This window comes from Monodelphis domestica, chromosome 6, assembly GCF_027887165.1.
Source record: "Monodelphis domestica isolate mMonDom1 chromosome 6, mMonDom1.pri, whole genome shotgun sequence".
NCBI classification, from domain to species: domain Eukaryota; kingdom Metazoa; phylum Chordata; class Mammalia; order Didelphimorphia; family Didelphidae; genus Monodelphis; species Monodelphis domestica.
In genome coordinates this window covers 98262234-98280875 of record NC_077232.1, presented here as the reverse complement: position 1 = coordinate 98280875, position 18642 = coordinate 98262234, and the positions used below count along the sequence as shown (strand labels likewise).

The 18642-nt window shown below is 35.8% G+C and overlaps 1 protein-coding gene and 1 long non-coding RNA gene across 4 annotated transcripts in view; one reads left to right on the top strand and one right to left on the bottom strand.

The window, feature by feature from the left end:
- Nucleotides 1-16863, top strand: part of LOC130455041 (uncharacterized) — a 40183-nt gene extending 23320 nt beyond the window's left edge. The window contains exons 4-5 of one of the 2 annotated variants that reach the window (XR_008912833.1): nucleotides 7827-7932; nucleotides 15115-16863. This is a non-coding gene — a long non-coding RNA (uncharacterized LOC130455041). Of the gene's footprint in view, nucleotides 1-7826; nucleotides 7933-9361; nucleotides 10516-15114 lie in introns of those variants that run through there. The other variant, XR_008912834.1, reaches the window with a different exon arrangement.
- CC2D2A (coiled-coil and C2 domain containing 2A) overlaps nucleotides 1-18642 on the bottom strand; it is a 144654-nt gene that overhangs the window by 37308 nt on the left and 88704 nt on the right. For both annotated transcript variants that reach the window (XM_007496714.3, XM_007496716.3), the window contains 5 exons: nucleotides 17108-17246; nucleotides 12455-12658; nucleotides 10503-10595; nucleotides 5524-5615; nucleotides 106-273 (listed from right to left, as the gene is read on the bottom strand). In XM_007496714.3, the coding sequence (XP_007496776.2) occupies nucleotides 106-273; nucleotides 5524-5615; nucleotides 10503-10595; nucleotides 12455-12658; nucleotides 17108-17246 (696 nt within the window). The remainder of the gene's footprint in view (nucleotides 1-105; nucleotides 274-5523; nucleotides 5616-10502; nucleotides 10596-12454; nucleotides 12659-17107; nucleotides 17247-18642) is intronic.

Genomic DNA, 18642 nt, shown 5'->3' with positions numbered 1-18642 from the left:
ACGCCATAGACGAGATAGTTTTTTCCACAGATAGATTGGACAAAGGAGCTCTCAAGTCCCATTCAGCCCTTAACTGACAGTCCCACCTTGGTGGCTCTTTCTTACCTGGCTATGGGTTTTCGTATTGGAATGTCATAGGCTCTAAGGACATTAATCAAGAGCTTGATATCTCCATCTGACAGATTTTGTGCTGGAACCTTTTTCCTTCCTTTTCTTCTGGGCTTCAGTGGTCGTTTTTGTTCTGCCAGCTTGAAGAGGCTTATGCCCAGAATACTAATGACCACAGAATAGGAAGTTAAAGACATTATATTTATTTATTTTAATTTCATTTTAATTTTCAGTTTCTCATTTTTCCCTCTCCCTCCTCACCTCCCCATCCATTGGGGAAGTCAGAAATATGGCACTTGTTATACACACATACACACATTCATGCAAAATTTTCATATTAACCATGTTCTGGTAAAAAAACAAAATAAAACTAGACACACAAAGGAAATAATATGCTTCAATCTGTACTCTGAGTCCACCACCTCTATTTGGAGGTGGATAGCATTTTATATCATGAGTCCTTTGGAGTTGTGATGGATCATTGTATTGATTAGAGTTACTACATTTTAGAAGATGTATGTTTGAAAGATCATCAAATCTTTACTCATAAATCTCCTTAAAGCACTTTAAGGGCCTGCCAAAGGACCTCTGGCTATTTTAGGACATTGAGATTGGCCTACATATCCTTCTGAGATGGGAGAGACACTTCAGTAGTGACTGTTATTAAATTTAAATTATTAAATTTATATTAACTGCTAACTGCCAAAGGAAGAATATCCAAATTCTGATCTTTCTAGCCCTACTCTATATTATTCCAGTACAAAAATCCTCAGTTCTAACTAGATCAGTTCATTAATTGCTTAATAAAAAAACCATTTCCCCCTGAACTTAAGATTATTTCACCTTTTTCTAACAAGGAATGCTCCCCACCTCGCTTCTCCATTTATGCAATCCTGTCCTTACCCAAATCCAATGACATCTCTTCAGTTAAGCTTTCCAGAGTCACCTCCATTAGAAACAGCATTTGCTTTCTCTAGTCTCTGGAGGCATTTATTGTCAATAAAAGCATTTGTTAAGTTTATTTGGCTTTTTTGGGGACTTGAAATAGTTGTATAACATAAATCTATGACCAAAGGGTCTAAAGATAAGGAATGCCTTAAAAAAATTAAGGGATAGACAATTCCTGAGCTACATGGAGGAAATTAAGCCTATTTTTATATTTGAAGAAATGATACAGTGACTAGGCATACACACATACATACAATATTATATTTAATATTTTTACAAAGAAAATAGCTCTGGCGATAAATTTTTCTTAGGGGATCTCTCTCCACTTGGAGCAGAACACCAAGTTTCTTTACAACTTGATTTGGGAAACTGGTTCATAGCACTTATGGCACTGACTACATTTTCCTTTGGATTTGGTTTACCTGTGTACTCATCTCCTCTCTTCTACTAGGTTGTAAGCTTTTGAACAGCAGCATTTATACATTTTTTTAATCCCTCCCTTATAGGACTTCTCACAATACCTTGAACATAATAGGCATTCAATAAATAATGAATGAATGAAAACAATATGTCAGAAAATATGAGGAAGGATAATATGAACCAAAGAATTAAATTCTAATCTAGGAGCTAAAAATATACAAATGCCACTTTTAACTAAATCTCATTCTATGGATGGAATTATGGAGAGTGGAGCTAAAAGGTTAAGGGATGAAATGAGCCTCGAAGGGTCTTGATCTCACACTGGTAGTGGCTAGAATCCTGTGAAAGGAGTCAAGTTTGCCTCTCTGGGAAGGATCAGAGTGCTCACCAATGTTTATGTGAAGTAAGTTGAACCCCTGGCTGAGGTCTACCTGATCTTTTCTTTATTTGATCTCTAAGGCAGCATCTCACCCCAGAACTGCAACTGTTGGTAACCCTCACTTGGCCCCCTTTGGCCTTGAGGGTAATTCAATTCCTCCAGATCTTTCTGTCCTCAATATAGAGGTATTCTTTTGTCTACTTAGTTCACTTGAAAAAGACAATACATTGAAAAGAACCCACTTTTTTTTTTCAAAAAAGGGAAAATGATACTCTTTAAAGCAGTTCTTAACCTTCGGCAATCTAGTGTAGTGTATGGCCTTCTCAGAATGATATTTTAAAATAATAAAATAAAAATACACAACACTACAAAAGAAAATAATTATGTTGAGATAGTTATTAAAATATTTCTAAAACAAACAAGGTCATCGACTTCAGATTCAGAAACTAATTTTAGGGAAAGAAGATAGACTAGAAGAGCAGAAAATTGATGAGTCACAGAGCATGGAAACATTGTCCTAAAATACTCTTTTCTTTAATACTTCAAAAAAAAATCAGTTTTATTTATTTATTTTTGTTTTTTTTTTTTAGTCTGTGTAGGACAAACCTTCTATTGATTCAGATTACAATTACTCCATGTTTTATGAGTTGCCATGGCCAAAATATTTCTCTTTGTTTGGTGGCCAACTTCATGATGAAAATCTCCATGTTTAGTCAGGCTTCTCCTTGAGTGAGAGATACATAGTTAGTTAGCTAGCTGGTACTTGGTGTCTTGCTTTCCAGATTATAGGATGGAAAATAACTTTTAAGAACTGAGAGTCTTATGTATATCATGATGAGGCAGTGGAGTAGAATTTTCATAGAGGAGGCAATTTCTCATTTGGCCACAAAAGACTGGCATCTCTTTGTAGACTTAATGAATTCTTATTTCCATATAAGTGGTATCTGATCCTGACTGTGTTCTTTTGAGAATTTTGTTTACATGTGGTTTTGTTGACATGTTTACATGTGTTATTGGAGGTGTGAGAAGAAAAAGGTCAGCACTCTGTACATCTTTGAGAGATGGGATTGTTTTAGCCACCAAGGAAAGAAGGCTTCATCTAGAACTGGGCTTGACTGTATGAGCTGGTTTTCTTTGGGGACATTTTTTTTTCCCAGTGTTTGGTTGGACTGCACTCTCCCCTAGGCAGCCTGCATCAGCTGCTAACAAAATAGATTCCTGTGATGGTGACTGCCATAGGTCCTATTGATAAGATCTTTTAAGAAAGTGGGGTAACTACCAGTTGGCTATTTGCATAATCATGCTCTGTTATCACCAGGGATAGGCAGGTTGTTCCAAGGAAGGCAGGGTTGGGGGGCTGAATTTGGAGTTCTTCTGTTGTCAGGCTAGGGGGCTCAAGCACCTCCCTAGATCTTCTAAGCACTTCTCTGATCCTAGAGAGTGACCCACCTGCAAGATAGTCTACTCAATAAGCTATGGCATATTGACTTGGAGTACCGAAAACAGTAGCAGATTAATAACTAAGTGCAAGAACAAAATAGGAGAGCACATACCCTGAGCCATTAGACCTTAATGCCCCAAATAAAGCAGAATGGCATGCATAAAAAGAAACAACAAAAGTGAAAAATAGGCATTGACATCTATTCTACAAGTAATTTGCAGGATTGTAAACAAACCACGAACATTGTAAGATGTAAATTAATATCCAATAACTCCAAGTCTTATATTTTATAAGATTTATTAATAATCACTTGAAGCAGAAGAAATAAAAGGACAAAAGTAAAAGCCTGAGTAAAGCCAGCTTTCCCTGCTGCATTAGCGAGGGAAAAAAGAGGGAGAGGTGGGGCTACATCAAAATATATCCTCCCTACATAAGGGCGTAGGTAAACATGTAAATAATATGCTGAGATTTAGTCCTGGGGAGCAGATTCTGATTATACAATATGGATTTCCCCAAAGTGTAGTCAAGAGAGAGCTTTGGTGCATATTACTTTGGATGTACTCAACCCTGTACCCAATCAAGGAACTTTATGGGCAGCTGTTCTACTCTTGGGCTTCCAGATTTCTGCATATCCAAGGAGAAGTGTTTGAGAGGGAAGGGTTGAGGAGGGGAAGAATGGGTGGGCTATAATGGAATTGCATAGTTGTCTTCTCCAGTTTGTTTTGCATTCTCCCACCTTATGTTTCCAAAGAAAGAAAAACTCTGAAACAGAAATGCCCTTTTGGGGCACCTATGTAACCAGGTAATTTTGTGGAAAGCTAGTAAGAGCCCATGGCAAAAGAGTAGATGTTCATTGGTAATTTGTTTATAACACAAAACCATAAATTCAGCAACTCTTTTGTCACAACGAAACCTTTGGAATATTTTCATGCTTGCCTCCTCTCTGCCTTATCACCTCCGGTCCACAACACATAATTTTTGACCTTATTCAACACAACGTATTTGAGGAATAATCACACAAAGAAAGCTGACCTTGATACAGAAAGACCTGGGTGATCAGATAATTAAATGAACCTTCTTAAACTTCAGTTTCTTCTATAAAATGAAGAGATTGAATGGGATGATCAGTAAGTACTTTTATGTCCAAGATAACCTACCATAGTACATTTATTAAGCTTCTTCTTAATGTATGGTATGATATGAAGTGCTGGGGGTCACAAGAAATTTATGTCCTATTAATGAGAACAAGTTATACCCTTAAAATAAATGTGACATAATAGATTGGGATAAAAGCAACAAAGAAATCCTGATAAAGTATTTTCCTCAAATCTAAGGAGATAATTGTAGTTAGAAAGATCTAAGAAAACTTCTTAGAGAACATCTTGCCTGACCAGGTTGGGACTTGAAGGAAGGGAAGGACTGTAATAGATGGAGATGAGGTAGGAGTCTTTTTCAGACATGGCAGATCTGCTTGAAGGAATTAATAAAGGCAGGAGAGTACATGATGATACTGAGGAATACCTAGTAATCCAAGTTGATTGGAATATGGATTATGTGAGAGGGAAGAGTGAGCAATCAGCCTTCCTGGGAAAATTTTTATTATTTATGGAAATGAAGTTGATAAGGGAAATATGGTCAACTGACAATTTATATGAATATACCAGCTATCCTTGTACTGGCTGTGGCCATAGCCTTTTTTCCATTGGGATAGCTGGATTCATCCCATTACTACTTTTACATTGACTGTTTTCCTTAGCCAAATCCCTATGCTTCTGTGATAGTAAGGTATGGGAAAAATTGGACAGGAGTGGAAGGAGGGAAGGAGTTAGAATGAAATGAAAGAATACCTTGAAGAAATAGGATATACAGAATCTGGTTCAGGTAATAGCCCTGGTGGGGGGGGGGGGGGAGGAGAGAAGGTGGCAGGAGTTGGTAAAGTCATCTTTGTATACATGCTCCTATTGTTTCCTGTCCCTGGAATGCCTTTCTCTTTTATCTCCACCCCATGAAATCTCACAACCATCCTTCAAGGTCCATCTTACAAGCCATCAGGTTAACCCTGATTCATCCTCCCCACCCAGTCCCACTCCCCTGCCAACACAAAGCAATGTCTCCCTTTTCAGACCTACATTAAAAGACCATCCTTCCTTTAGAAAAGACCCTAATGATTGCAAGCTAAATAAAACTCAAAGTTCCAAAAAAGAACAACCTCCCCTGCTTTTCCTACCTGATATTGGGAACATCCTCTTCTATAACCATGTCCGAAAGAAGAAAATGATGTTTTGCAATTAGGAAACGGTTTATCACAGATTCTCTAACCTGGAAGGGAAAATTCAGGTTCACCTGCAATTTTCTTAGTAAATGCATGATAACAATTCAAATATATAGAGGATTTTAAGTTTTGAAAAGAAGTCCATGAGTTAGAGTAACTTTCAATGATCACACAGCTAATATGTATCCAAGGTGAGATTTGAACCTATGTGTCCTGACTCAGAGTACAGTATTTTGTTTACTCTTTTGTGATGCCTCATAGGTCTTTATTTTAAAATGCACTCTAGGTCATCATTCTAATAGAAATTAAAAGTCTGGGCTTAATTCCAAAAGCCCCTCTCCTACACACTGAACTTGATGACTCATTATGTATAAACTACAATATACCTTATAATCAAATCAAAATTTGAATTCTAACATTTTAAGCCTCCCTTTTTTTAATCAATTACTAATCATCCCTGAGATTCAGGGGAACCCTCAGCTTTTTGTGGGAAGGAGATACTTTAAATTCTTATTGTGTAGGCAATGATTATAGTAAAATAAATTACTAGGGGGCAGGGAAGAGATATATGGAAGATGATATTTCTATGCATTTGCAAGAAAATCCATTTTTTTACATAGGGGACAATTATCTCTCTGGTAATAAATGGAGAGAAAAATTAAAATGGTCTTATGATGGTAATACATTATATGTTACCTTGTCAGAGAGAAGAAAGGGCTGATGGCTTCTCATAGCAATTCATAAAATTGGCATGGAGCCAGAGTATAGTCTTGATAGAGACTTATATTAGCTGAACATTTGCTATATCTTACTCTACTAAAATCTGATAAATTCTTGACTGTGCCTTGTTGACAAGACCATATCTCAGAAGGCAGAGGAAACAGTGAGGGAAACTGTTACAGTAGCTTAATTCTGACCAACAAGGTTGGCAAAACAGACTTGATGAAAACCTTGGAACAAAAGGGATTGTTTTCTTAAAATCTGTGATAACCTGCAAGTGGGAGTACTGGAAAAAGCCAGATATCTACTCGACATCAGGCGTATAGATTGCAATAAATTTAGATAAACGAGAAACATGATTTCATATCCTGAGACACCAAAAGGAAAGGAGTCATAAGAGGGATGGGAAGCCCTCAGAATTAAAATTCTATCAATATTTCAGCATTGATCCCAATGAAGAAAAAAAGGAAGAAAAATCTGAAACATTCAAATTCTTTTCTCTCTGCTCTTTCTTGGCAATTTCCTCAGCTCTCTTGGATTTTATAATTGATTGAAAACGATTCCCAGATCTATATGTCTGGCTCCATCTCTCTTTTGAACTACGGGCCATTTACCAGTGGGATAGTTCAAACTGAATATCAAAGACATCTCAAGTTCCAAGTGTTCAAAACCAACCTTATTGTCTTTTCCTTCAATGAACTTCCCTATTTCTGAGATATACACGATGAGGAAGGCTGCCATTCTTCTAGTTTCCCATGTGTGCAATCTTAGAGTCATTTCTGACTCTTCTCACTCCCTCTTCCCATATATTCAATCAGTTGCCAAGTTTTGTTATTTCTTCCTCCACAACTTCTCTTCTTCCCCACAGCTTCATTCAGAAGGCCACAACCCTGATTCAGGCTTTTATCACATCGTGATTGGAATTTTGCAAACCACTACAGTCTCTTTGCCAAGGAAACCCCAAAGTCAGGTCATGAAGGGTTAGACAAGATTGAAACAACTGAACATCATAATAGTCTATCCTCCACATGTGCCAAAGTGATGTTCCTAAAGCAGAGGTTTAATCATGCCATTTCCCTATTCAACAAAATCCAGTGGCTCCTTATTATATTTAGGATCAAAGAAATGAAACTCTTCAATTGGCACTGATGCTTGTTAATTGATTGATTGGTATTTAAATCCCTTTACAGTCTGCTTTCAGTTAGTCTCATCAAATACTGCTCCTGTTCACACACTCTTCAGTCAAACTGAACACCTTCCTGTTTTGTTCATATACAAAACCTAATCTTCTATTTTTAGGTCTTCGCCCAGGTTGCCTCCCATATCAAGAACTCCTTCCTTCCTCACCTCTGCTTCTTATGAATCCTAGTTTCTTCAAAGCTCAGATCAAGCACTGCCTTTTATAGAAGACTCTTCCTGAGCCCCAGTGCCCCAAATTACCTGGTATTCATTGTATATATTATATTTATATACTTAAGGTAATATAGAAATTTGCTTGGGATAAGCAATAATTTTGATATGGTTTCATTTTATGATAGGAATGCTCATGCTTCTTCTGACACCTGGCTGATTCACAATATCTGAGCCTAGCAAGATGAAAAAGTATTGAGTTGTTTCCATCCCTTTTATTTAATTATCTGTCAGGTAAGTGCTGGATTTCTTGCTATACCCAATATTTCATGTTCTTTTTTTACTGCATTTTTAATCTGTGATTTTAAAAAATTATTGTCACTTTAAAGAAAATTGTAACTTTATAGAGCACACTTCTTTGACTGTTAGAGATATTGCAGTGGCTGTTGGTGTGGGAAAGTAAAGCCTTTTAAAGAAATTCCCATTGATAATGAAACACTATCAGTTTGCATAAAAGCACAAGGGAAAATGCAGTTGAAAACCAAAAAAAAAAATCCCAAGTACTGACAAACTATTCCCTTGAAATCCTTAGAAAATTAATCCTTAGAAAAATAAAATCCTTAGAAAATAAGTACACACTTCAGAGAGTCTTAGTAGCTGGAGTGGTTCTAATCAATAGTTCTTCATTTAAAAGAGCATTAAAAAGAACTGTAGAAAAGTAGTTGATAATTGTTACTACAAAGAAAAAAAATTTTTCTTGTGAGCAAAACACTACAAAGACTAGGGTACTAAAGACTGATAAAAGGCATTTTTTACTAATGAAATTCACTTTTTCCTTCAAGGCTATGCCAAAACTCTTGCCAGAAGTCCAAGTGAGCTTATGAGATCTGGACTCTAAAACATACACTCCAAAAATATTTTTAGGTTTTTTTTTTTAAGCTTCTAGTGGGCCTGGAGGTTTTATTTCCTTTGAGGGAATGATTAATTCTGACAAATATATTAATATCCTGAAAATCAGCATTGTTTGGGAATTACAGAAATTCACAAATGATTGTGGAATACTACAATATGACCTTTTACCTTGCTCCAAATTTGTCTCAAAAGGTAAAGAAGTTTATCTAGGAGATGGAGAGAAACATATTTTAATAGCTTAGGAACTTATATTAGTTACACTTCATTTAAAACCTACCCTTATTGGACAATTTTGGAACAATGCACTGTTCATCTGTTTTGTTACTTTTCTTCTGATTGAGACGTGATGAACACGTGATCTGATATGAGACATGGGAAACGTGGGGATTTGCTTTGCTTTGCTATGCACATTTGATGCAAAGGTTTTGTTTTTCTTTTAGTTTGGGGGGAAATAGTAGTAGGGAAAGAGAGGATTGTGATGTTATTAAAATAAAAAAACAAAAAGAAGAGAGAGTATCTGAAGAATTTAAAACACGAATAGAAGAAAACTAAAGGAAGGTCAGCAGGGAGATTTGTCTTGTAAGATCTAGCCTATAAGACATACATTACAAAATCTATTTTGAGGATTTGTTGTTTAAAATGTTTATAGTAAAACAGGAAAAGTTGTAAATAACATGTTGAATTTTTTATATAGCTAAAAATAAAAGCAAATTCAACAGAATAATGTTATAAATTAATAATATATTAAAAATAATACAAATAAAAATAAAAGATTTGCTACTTCATGCATAATTATCTTTTTCTGTTCTAGTTTTCAATGGAAATGCTCATCTCATTTAGTGTTAAAGTCAGAATTAAGAAAAAACCTATGGGCTATACTAAAAACGTTAAATGGACTGTTTGTCTGAGGGATACTTCATATGCAATGAGAAAAAGTATGGATTCATGATTTCCAAAATCTTATGAATTCAAATGTCAAATAATTTAAAAGAAATGATTATAGCAAAAAGAAGACATATTATAGATGAAAGGGTTTTTTAAAAGATGTAAAAAACTTGTAAGGCTTATTGATTGCCAATAAATTTCATTATTTTACTTTGTCTCAAGTAATTCAAAGACCACTTTATGTATATATGTACTTGCTATCTCCCTTAATATTTATTAATATTAATACCAATTTTGTGATAATATGTATCTCCACCACATAGCAAAATGCTGGCAACTACTTGGTGCTTAATAAAAGCTTATTGATTGACTAATCTATGAGTCCATTATTATAATGATATACTTTCATTGCCATATTTCAATCATATCACACCAAGTCTCAATGATACCTATGAGGTCAAATTTACTTCTCTCTGCTAAAATGTTAAGATCATTTTGTTTTCTCTCTTACTGGGTATGTGTTGGTATATAGGTATCTGAAATGTAAATTTTATTTCTGACCTTCTTTCCAATTTTTTGCTTTTGTTTAGATACCTCCTTCATTGTAATTGCTTTCCCCCCCCTTTGTATAGGAGCTAACGGTCTCTGTAGTACCCAATTTCTATTTTCAGCTGTTCATTTTCTGTTTCCCATTCTTCTTCATCAAAAAGAGAAAGCTGCCTAAATATTTTTCCAGGCTTCATGAGATATACTCTGTTCCTAGCCAAAAGCTCTGAATTCCAGTGTGTTTAGCTAAATCCCATTTTTTAATCTCATCTACATAGGCAACTGTTTACTATGCTTTACTTTCTTTTCCAAAGCCCATTTCCTTTGGAAGAAAAGATAAAAACAACTCCTTCTGTCCCAATGTACTTCAGTTTTCTGCCCAGGATAAGTCCCATGTGACTTTTTTCTTTCTTTCAATAATATACACATTTGTGCCTATATTCACTTATTAATACTATGTCATTTACAATACAAGATTCTTTGCAAAAGAGAAAAAGATTAAATTAATTAATTTTTCTTACCTGTTGAAGGTACTTGGCCACTATAGCTCTATGAGTATCTAAGTGATCTTTGGTTTCAATGATACCTCTGTCACGGATCCGTTTCTCATAATCCTGCATTTAAAATAAAATATAATTTTATTACTTTTGATGTCATAAAGAACTTGAGTATGTTCCATATTCTGTTGTTTGATTTTGTTTCAAGTAATCTTCCCCCCCCCCAATTAAATTGTAAACATTATCTGACCTCCTCAGTTGGTAGTTTTCTCTTCTCTTTTGGTCTCATAGCATGCTCTTCTTCTCTGGGTGTGTAAGTTTATCAGTATAGGCATTCCCTCTCCTGATGATGATTTCAACCCATCTCTTTCTTTACTTTCCCTGCAGTCTTCTCCATGTCCTTCCTTAGAGGTAGCCATGGTGTAGCAGAAGCAGCAGTGTATCTAGTCAGAGAATCTGAGTTTGTGTCTTAACTCTAAGACTTAACTGTGGGAACTTGGGTGATTCACTTCCATACTGTGGGTTCTAGTTTCCCCATTTATAAAATGAGGGTTTTGGACTAGAAGTCCTTTAAGGTCCTTTTCAGCTCACAATTATCATTATTATCCAAAGGCTCTAACCTGTCTAAATTCATATGTTGGTATACCCCCAAAGTTGATAGGCTTTGTATATGCTTAATATGGGGCAGCAGAAAGTAAAAATAGACAAACTCAATGGTGGTTATGGATCCAGTCATCTAAAAGTATGAAAGAAGGTAGGCATCTCAAGATGAAGGGTAAAGTCAGGTAACATTTGTGATATGTTAGGTTGAAAAATATTGGTCAAGTTGAGGCAAACCCCAAATGGTGAGATCAAAATGAGGCCCATGGCAAAGAAGAGAAAGCCAATGGGAAGTTGAGACAAAAGTATAGATGCCTCTGGATTGGGAAATATTTTGCAGATAGTCCTTTGACTCCATCTCCTGGCTTCCTTGGCTTCCTTCAAGACATACTTTAAATCTTGCCTTCTGCAAGTCTTTTCTGTTCCTTAGTTTTAATGCCTTCTCTGAGTCTCTCTCTCTCTCCTTCCCCACCTCTCTCCCTCTTTGTCTTTGTCTTTCTCTTTTTCTCTCCCCCACTGCCTCTTTCTTTCTCTTGTTCATACATAGTTGTTTGCTCAATGTCTCTCCAATTACATTATGAGCTTTTTGAGAAGAAGGGTTGCTTTTGCTCTTTTTTTTTTTGTATCCCCAGTGCTTAGCACACAGTAGGGTCTTAAGAAAAGCTTACCACCTTTTCTTGACTATTTGTGGTATAGGAGGAAGAACTCTTGAATTTGGAGTCCTGGCTCATTTTTATGACCTTGATCAACTCAACACACTTTTCTGGGCCTTATCATTAAAGAATGAGTTTGAAGTAAATGAACTCTAAGTTCCTTTGGAGCTCTAAATCTATGATCCTAGGATTTACCAATCAACCCAGAAACATTTGTTAAGTTCTGACTCTGAGCCAAATCCTTCAAGGGTTCTTAACATGGACTGAACTTATCTTTTAAAAAAAAAAAAAAATATTTTTGATAGCTGTACTTCAATATAATAGCTTTTATTTATAATCTTAAGTATTTTATTTTAGACATTTATGAACATGATTCTTAGGAAAGGTTTATCTACTTCACCAGAATGCTACAGGGGTCTATGATACAAAAAATAAGGATGAGAATGTCTGTTTTAGGTCTTTGTATATTTCAAGTATGACTATACCTTTTATGTATTGTCATGCATATTTCATGTATTCATGATTTTCTTATTCCTTGTTCTTATTACCAGGTGGGCCCATAGTCTTAGTAATGAATTTTACGCCACTTCTGACTTACAAGTCACTGTGGGTAGGATGTTGCAGTCTGCAACTCACTAGGCACTTAAAATACCATGGTGCAGGAAGTAGCTGTATGGATGGAACCAGAGAACAGTGGAAGTACTGATGGAGAAAATGTCTTACCTGGAATACCTTTTCCATGATTTCTCGGTCATAAATGGGAACTTGTTTAAAATTCCGGAACTCTGGCACCTCCTGGGTTCTGAAATGGAGAAGTCTGAATCTCTTAGATCTATTTAGTGCCTCATCTGAAACAAAATTAAATTCCTGTTGCAACTGCTCCACTCTGAAGAAATCTGGAACATAAGTATCTCCACTGTTAGCAACCTAGAGAAAATAAGGAATATGAACTTAAAACACATCTATATCATTCAAATCAATTTGTCTATGTAGGTTGTATTTATGGAACCTATTATGACAGAAATACTACCTATGTAAGTTAGCACTTGTGATAATAGGCAATTAATTATTTGAGTAATTATTTAGACATTTCAAAATCCAGATGTGAGGCCATCATGGCATTAAGGCAACCCTCTATTCTCCAACATTATGCAAATGGAATTCAAGCTCTATAGCTAGGTGAGACAGTGGTTAGAGGGCTAGACTTGGAGTCAAGAAGACTTGAGATCAAATCCACCTTTGGACACTTACTAGGTGTGTGACTCTGGGCAAGTCACTTAATCTGTTTCAGTTCCAGTTTTCCTATCTGTAAAGTGGGGACAAAAACACTCACCTACTTAACAGAATTGTTGTGAGTATCAAATGAGAGAACACATGAAAAATGCTTTGCAAACCTTAAATGAATCATGTAAAAGAGAAATTTTAGGTTTTACCATTCTGGAAAGGCTTCAAGTATAGGTATAGTGATGGACTATATATTTGCCATTTGAAAACCAGCCTAGTTAAATTCAGAGAGACTCTGTTGGCTCTACAACAACTTTATTTTTTTTAAACTCTTACCTGCTGTCTTAGAATCAATATTAAGTATTGGTTCCAAGGCAGAGGATCTGTAAGAGCTAGACAACTGAGGTTAAGTGACTGATTTGAACCCAGAACCTCCTATCTCCAAGCTTGGCCTTCCATCCACTGAGCCACCTAGCTTCCATTCAACACCAACTCTTGAAAATTATTGACTAACTTAGAGGGGGGAGTAGGGGAGATTGGGGTCTGCATTGATTTCAACAAGTTTTCAGATTCTTTCAATATTGAAGTATTTATTAAGTAATCCAAAAGATCTAGTTTGGGTACAAAATTTATTGAGTGTTCTTGATACTTATCATTTGGTCCTTCCAACAATAAGAGGAGGAAGGTGATATAAATATTATTGCCCTCTTTTCAGGGAGGAGGGAAACTGAAGCTCAAAGAAATGATGTTATTTATCCAAGATCACACAACAAATATCATATTTGAAATTTGATCCCAATTGCCCTGACTCCTAAACCAGTCGTCTTTTTTCCTTTAAAATATTGGTTCCAAGGCAAAATATCAATAAGAGCTGTACGATTGGGGTTAAGTGATTTGCCCAGGGTCATATAGCCAGGAAGTATCTGAGGCCAGATTTGAATCCAGGATCTCCTGTCTGTCCACTGAGTGACCTTGCTGCTACCAGTGATCTTTTCACTATTTCATGCTCCCCCCCCCCAATATTATTGGTTCAAGGCTGTGCTAGGGACTATTGAGGAGACAAAGATATACATATGTAGCATACTGTGTAGTGCCTAGCACATTACAGGCATTTAATAAATATTTGATGACTAAAACATGATTCCTTTCCTGAATCCCTCCAAGCCATTCTATGCAATCCTTTGTGGATCCAGTTGGTTCTATTTGAGAATCTCTAAAACCAAGTTCAAATTTGCAATATTATTTAGAAAAGTTAAAACAATTGTTTGGTGATGAGAAAAATTACAATTACGTCAAGGAAGTGAAGAATTCTTTGGGTACAAGAACCCACAAAATGATGAAAATTGAACTATATAATTATCTTGGTGGGAAGCTAGTCAAAGAACATTAGTCAAAACACTTTGCTAAGTCCTTAACATTTCAAAGGTATGGAGCCCATATCTCTCCAAAAACTTACTAGTACCCCCTTTCCCAAATTACCTTGTATTTAACTACTTTGTATATATTTGGGTTTATACTTGATACTTATAATAATGATAAGAGCTGACATTTATAGCTCTTTAAGACTTACAGAAAACTATATACATGATCTCATTTGTTTTTTCAACATTTGAGAAAGGTGGTATGATATTATCAGACCCATTTTATAGATGTGGAAAACTATATTTATTAATTTTATATTTTTGCTGCATATATTTTTATATGTTCTTCTTGTTCCTGGAGGAAGGATTGTTTTATTCTTTGTACTTATATTCCTAGCATCTATTACAGTGTTGCAAACCTATTGGCAGTTGCTGATTGATTGATAGAAACATTCTGTATGTTTTCAGATAGATACTCTTTTTCTTTAATGTTTATAAAATATCTTGCATGTAAATATCTCATTGCTTTATATGCAAACCATATAAATACTAGTTCATTGGATCTAGAGTTCTGATCAACCTAGTATCAAATAGAAAAAAAGCCAACTCTATGATAGTTGAATAATGAATGAATATGATAGTTGATAAAAGAAAACTAACCTCATGTTTCCTCTCCATTTCATAAATGAGGGCTTCTTTTCTTGCAGTGGGTTTCAACTTAAGATTGATTCTAATATTAGAAGATTTTGTATAGTATTTTATATACATTATCTGACCCATATTCTGTTTATTTTATAGATGAAGAAATTGAGGATCAGAGAGGATAAAGGACTTGCCCATGATCACACATTTGACAAGTGTTTGAAGCCAGATATTTGGACCCAGATCTCTTTTGAGTCCAGATCCAGGCCTCTTCTTATTGAACTAGACACAATGCCTGTTATGCTTTCCATTGTATTTTGTAGGAAAAGACTTTTTTTCTTTCTCACTTCCTACTCTCGATCCTCTTCTCCTCGGCCTCACCAGAAGCTATACCAAAGATCATACTTTAGTAGAGGCTTAACTTCTTTCATCTCTGGAAATTCCATCTGACAATCAGACTGCCCCAACTAGCCCACACTTCACTCTATTTCCAGCCATCTATTTCCCTAGAACCTCATTCATCATCCTTGTCACTTTTTAGACCAAAGGGACCCTCCGTGGTTAGCACTCCCTGTGTGTGTTGCCTCCACAAATGAGAAAGAAAGTTTCTGGAGGACAAAGACTGCCTTTTTTTTTTTTTGCATTTCCATCCCCAATACTTAGCACTTTTTTGGCCACAGAAGGAGTGCTTAATAAATGCTTTTTCATTCATTTATTCACTTCTTTGAGTCATACTTCAGTGAATTATTCTTCTACACCCAGCAAAGCCCATTCTAGATTTAAAAAATGTCACAAGAAGATTGTGGTTTTGAGGAAACCATGGTCAGAGATCCAATTCTCAGGGGAACTGGTAAGTTTTACTTTGTTCTGTAGCCAGAAATTATTTTCCTGGGCTTCAAATAACTGCATAGACTCAGTAAGTGTAAACTGGAATGAAGATATGACTAGTTCAGTAGGAGGGGAAGCAGTTTGTTATAAAGTGGAAAAATTAGGTTTAATATTTTACTTTATTTGTAAAAGCTCTTACCTTCTATCTTAGAATTGATACTAAGTGTGGGTAAAAGAGCAGAAATGGCTAGGCAACTGGAGTTAAGTGATTTATATAGGGTCACAGAGCTAGAAAGTGTCTGAGGTCAGATTTAAACCCAGGCCCTATCCTCTCCAGGCTTAGCTCTCTATTCACTGAACCACCTAACTCCCCCAGGTTAACATTTTTACTTTCTTTTTCTTTATAATTAAAGGCTGTAGCTAAACATTTTTTCTTATTAGCTGTATGACCAAGCACAAGTTACCTGACCTCTCTGAATCTTAATTTCCTAATATACAAAATTGGACTAGTGATACTTATATTTCTTTCCCAGGGGGTTGAGTGGAAAGGGATTTGCAAACCTTAAAATGCCATAAAAATGTTATCACTATTGTGGGACCATAGCTAACATATGAATTGAGAAGGAAAATTTGCATATACTATATATAAAATTAATTTATGACAGTAAATTTAGTTTCCAAAGTTTATATGCAATAAATTTTACTGCTCTCAAATCATGCAGCTTTATTCTTTACTACTAGAAAGAATATTTATCACTTCTTCAGCAACCATTTCCTGAGCATCGCTTATGAAGTAGGCAGTCCCTATTAGATACTGAAGGATGCAAAGAACATTAAAATATGGTTCCTGTTTTTATGTAATGTAAAAACTAATGATGAATATTAAAGAGTTTATAAAGTCTATGAACTCACATTGGGACAAGTTTCTAAAACGCTAGAATTTAAATGGAAAATCTTCACCCTGGTTATAATTATCTTACTGATGAAATCATCATAATAAACACAATCACAGGAACATGTTGCTAGGAGCACTTCCTGGCCAGTATATTTGTTTATCTATAATATTTTTATGCTAATATGAGCACTTCCAAGAAAACAATTCAATTGGCTGCCTGGAAAAAAACGAGATTCTTGACTGATATAATCACCAAAGAACTTCCAGTGTTATGCTGGGCAAAAATAGCTTAACCACTAAGTATTGATATAAAGTTTAGATTTCAATCACCTTAAAATTAGGTTGTTTATTTGGATTTATCTTCAGAAGGCCAAGTTACTGTAAAACACACAATTCACTCAAAGTGGGGTTAAGAGTGTTCCTTACCGTTATTAGCTGCATCAGTGAGGCATTGTTTGGATCATTTGGATCCAGTTTTGATTCTGCTGCCCACTTTGCCAATTTCTTCATGTCCGTTAAACCTGATGCACCAATGGATGCAATGGCGTCAACTTTCCTTAAAGCACTGAAATAATAAAGTAAGACCCAAATCATTCTAATTTTAAAACCAGACTTGTTTTTAATCAGGATAAGGAGAATCCATCAATAGATTTCCATCATGGTCATGTGTTTTTTATTCTTCATTTGAGAGCCAGCTCCCTCCCTCCTATAGCACTTTCTGTATTTTCCTCATTTGATAACAAAAATGAAATATTTGTGGCATCTAAGCAAATAAAAAGAATTATTGCTAACATAAATGGGAATAACCCAAAACAGATACACACTAGGAACCAATATAAAAAATAAGCTTTGATTGCTCTAGAGGGGAACTGGGCCAATCATAACAATCCCTTGACTTCAGATTATAAAAGCATTAGAAAGCTATAAATCATACTTAACTGGTGATCATTTGTAGCAGTGCACTGAGCACAAAGTTAAGGGAAAATAAAGTTTTATGGGCCAGCATCTGTTTTTGACAGAAAAGAATTTCAAAAAAGATCCAAGTAAGTCAATGGGATCATAGGATTTAGAATGGAAGAGACTTCTGAGATCCTCTAGTCTTACTCCAATATTTTATATTTGAGGAAAGTTGGGTCCAGAGAGAAGTGAATTTTCTCAGGGTCATACAGATAGTATGAAGTGGACCCAAGATTTGGAAGTAGGTCTTATGACTCCAGGTCAGGATGATCTGAGTTCAAAACCAGGCTTAGAAACTCACTAGATGTATGACCTTGGGCAAATCATTTAACTTCTATCTGCGTCAATTTCCTTAACTATAAAATGAGGATAATGGCAACATCTATATTATAGGATTGTTGTGAGGATCAAGTGAAATAATATTTATAAAGTGTCTGGAACACAGTAAGAACCTAATAAATGCTTATTTCATTCTCTCTTTCAGTTCAGTGTTCATCCCTCTCCTCCCCACAGCCTTGATTTCTGAGTGTCTTTTCATTGTGTGAATATTTTTCTCTCCTGTTATGATATATGGAAGGCCTCCATTAACATGGAGGATCTCATGTATTTAATTTAGATAATAGGTATGTAGAAGTACATAGTGTGGAAAGGAAACTAGACTAAAAGTTGGTGGGGAAAGGGGCAACTGGGAGTGGCAGTTGGGTCTTGGGACTAGCACTTCCTTCTTGCCAGGGTTTGACTTCCTTTCTGGTGTGGAAGGAGAGAGGAGCTTGTTCGGCCCAGTCTGGTGTGGTGTGCCTCTTCTTGGTTCAGCCCGAAGATTCAGGCCCAATCACTTCTGAAGGTCAGAACTGTTCTTGTTTGCTTTCTGTCTACTGCTAAGATTCTGAATTAGACAAAGCAAGGACTGACATAGAGTAGACGGGAGTGGGAGAAACCCTCTGCCAGCCTCTGGGGCCTGGCTTCAACTCTGAAGCTGAGGAAAAAAACTCTAATCCCAACTG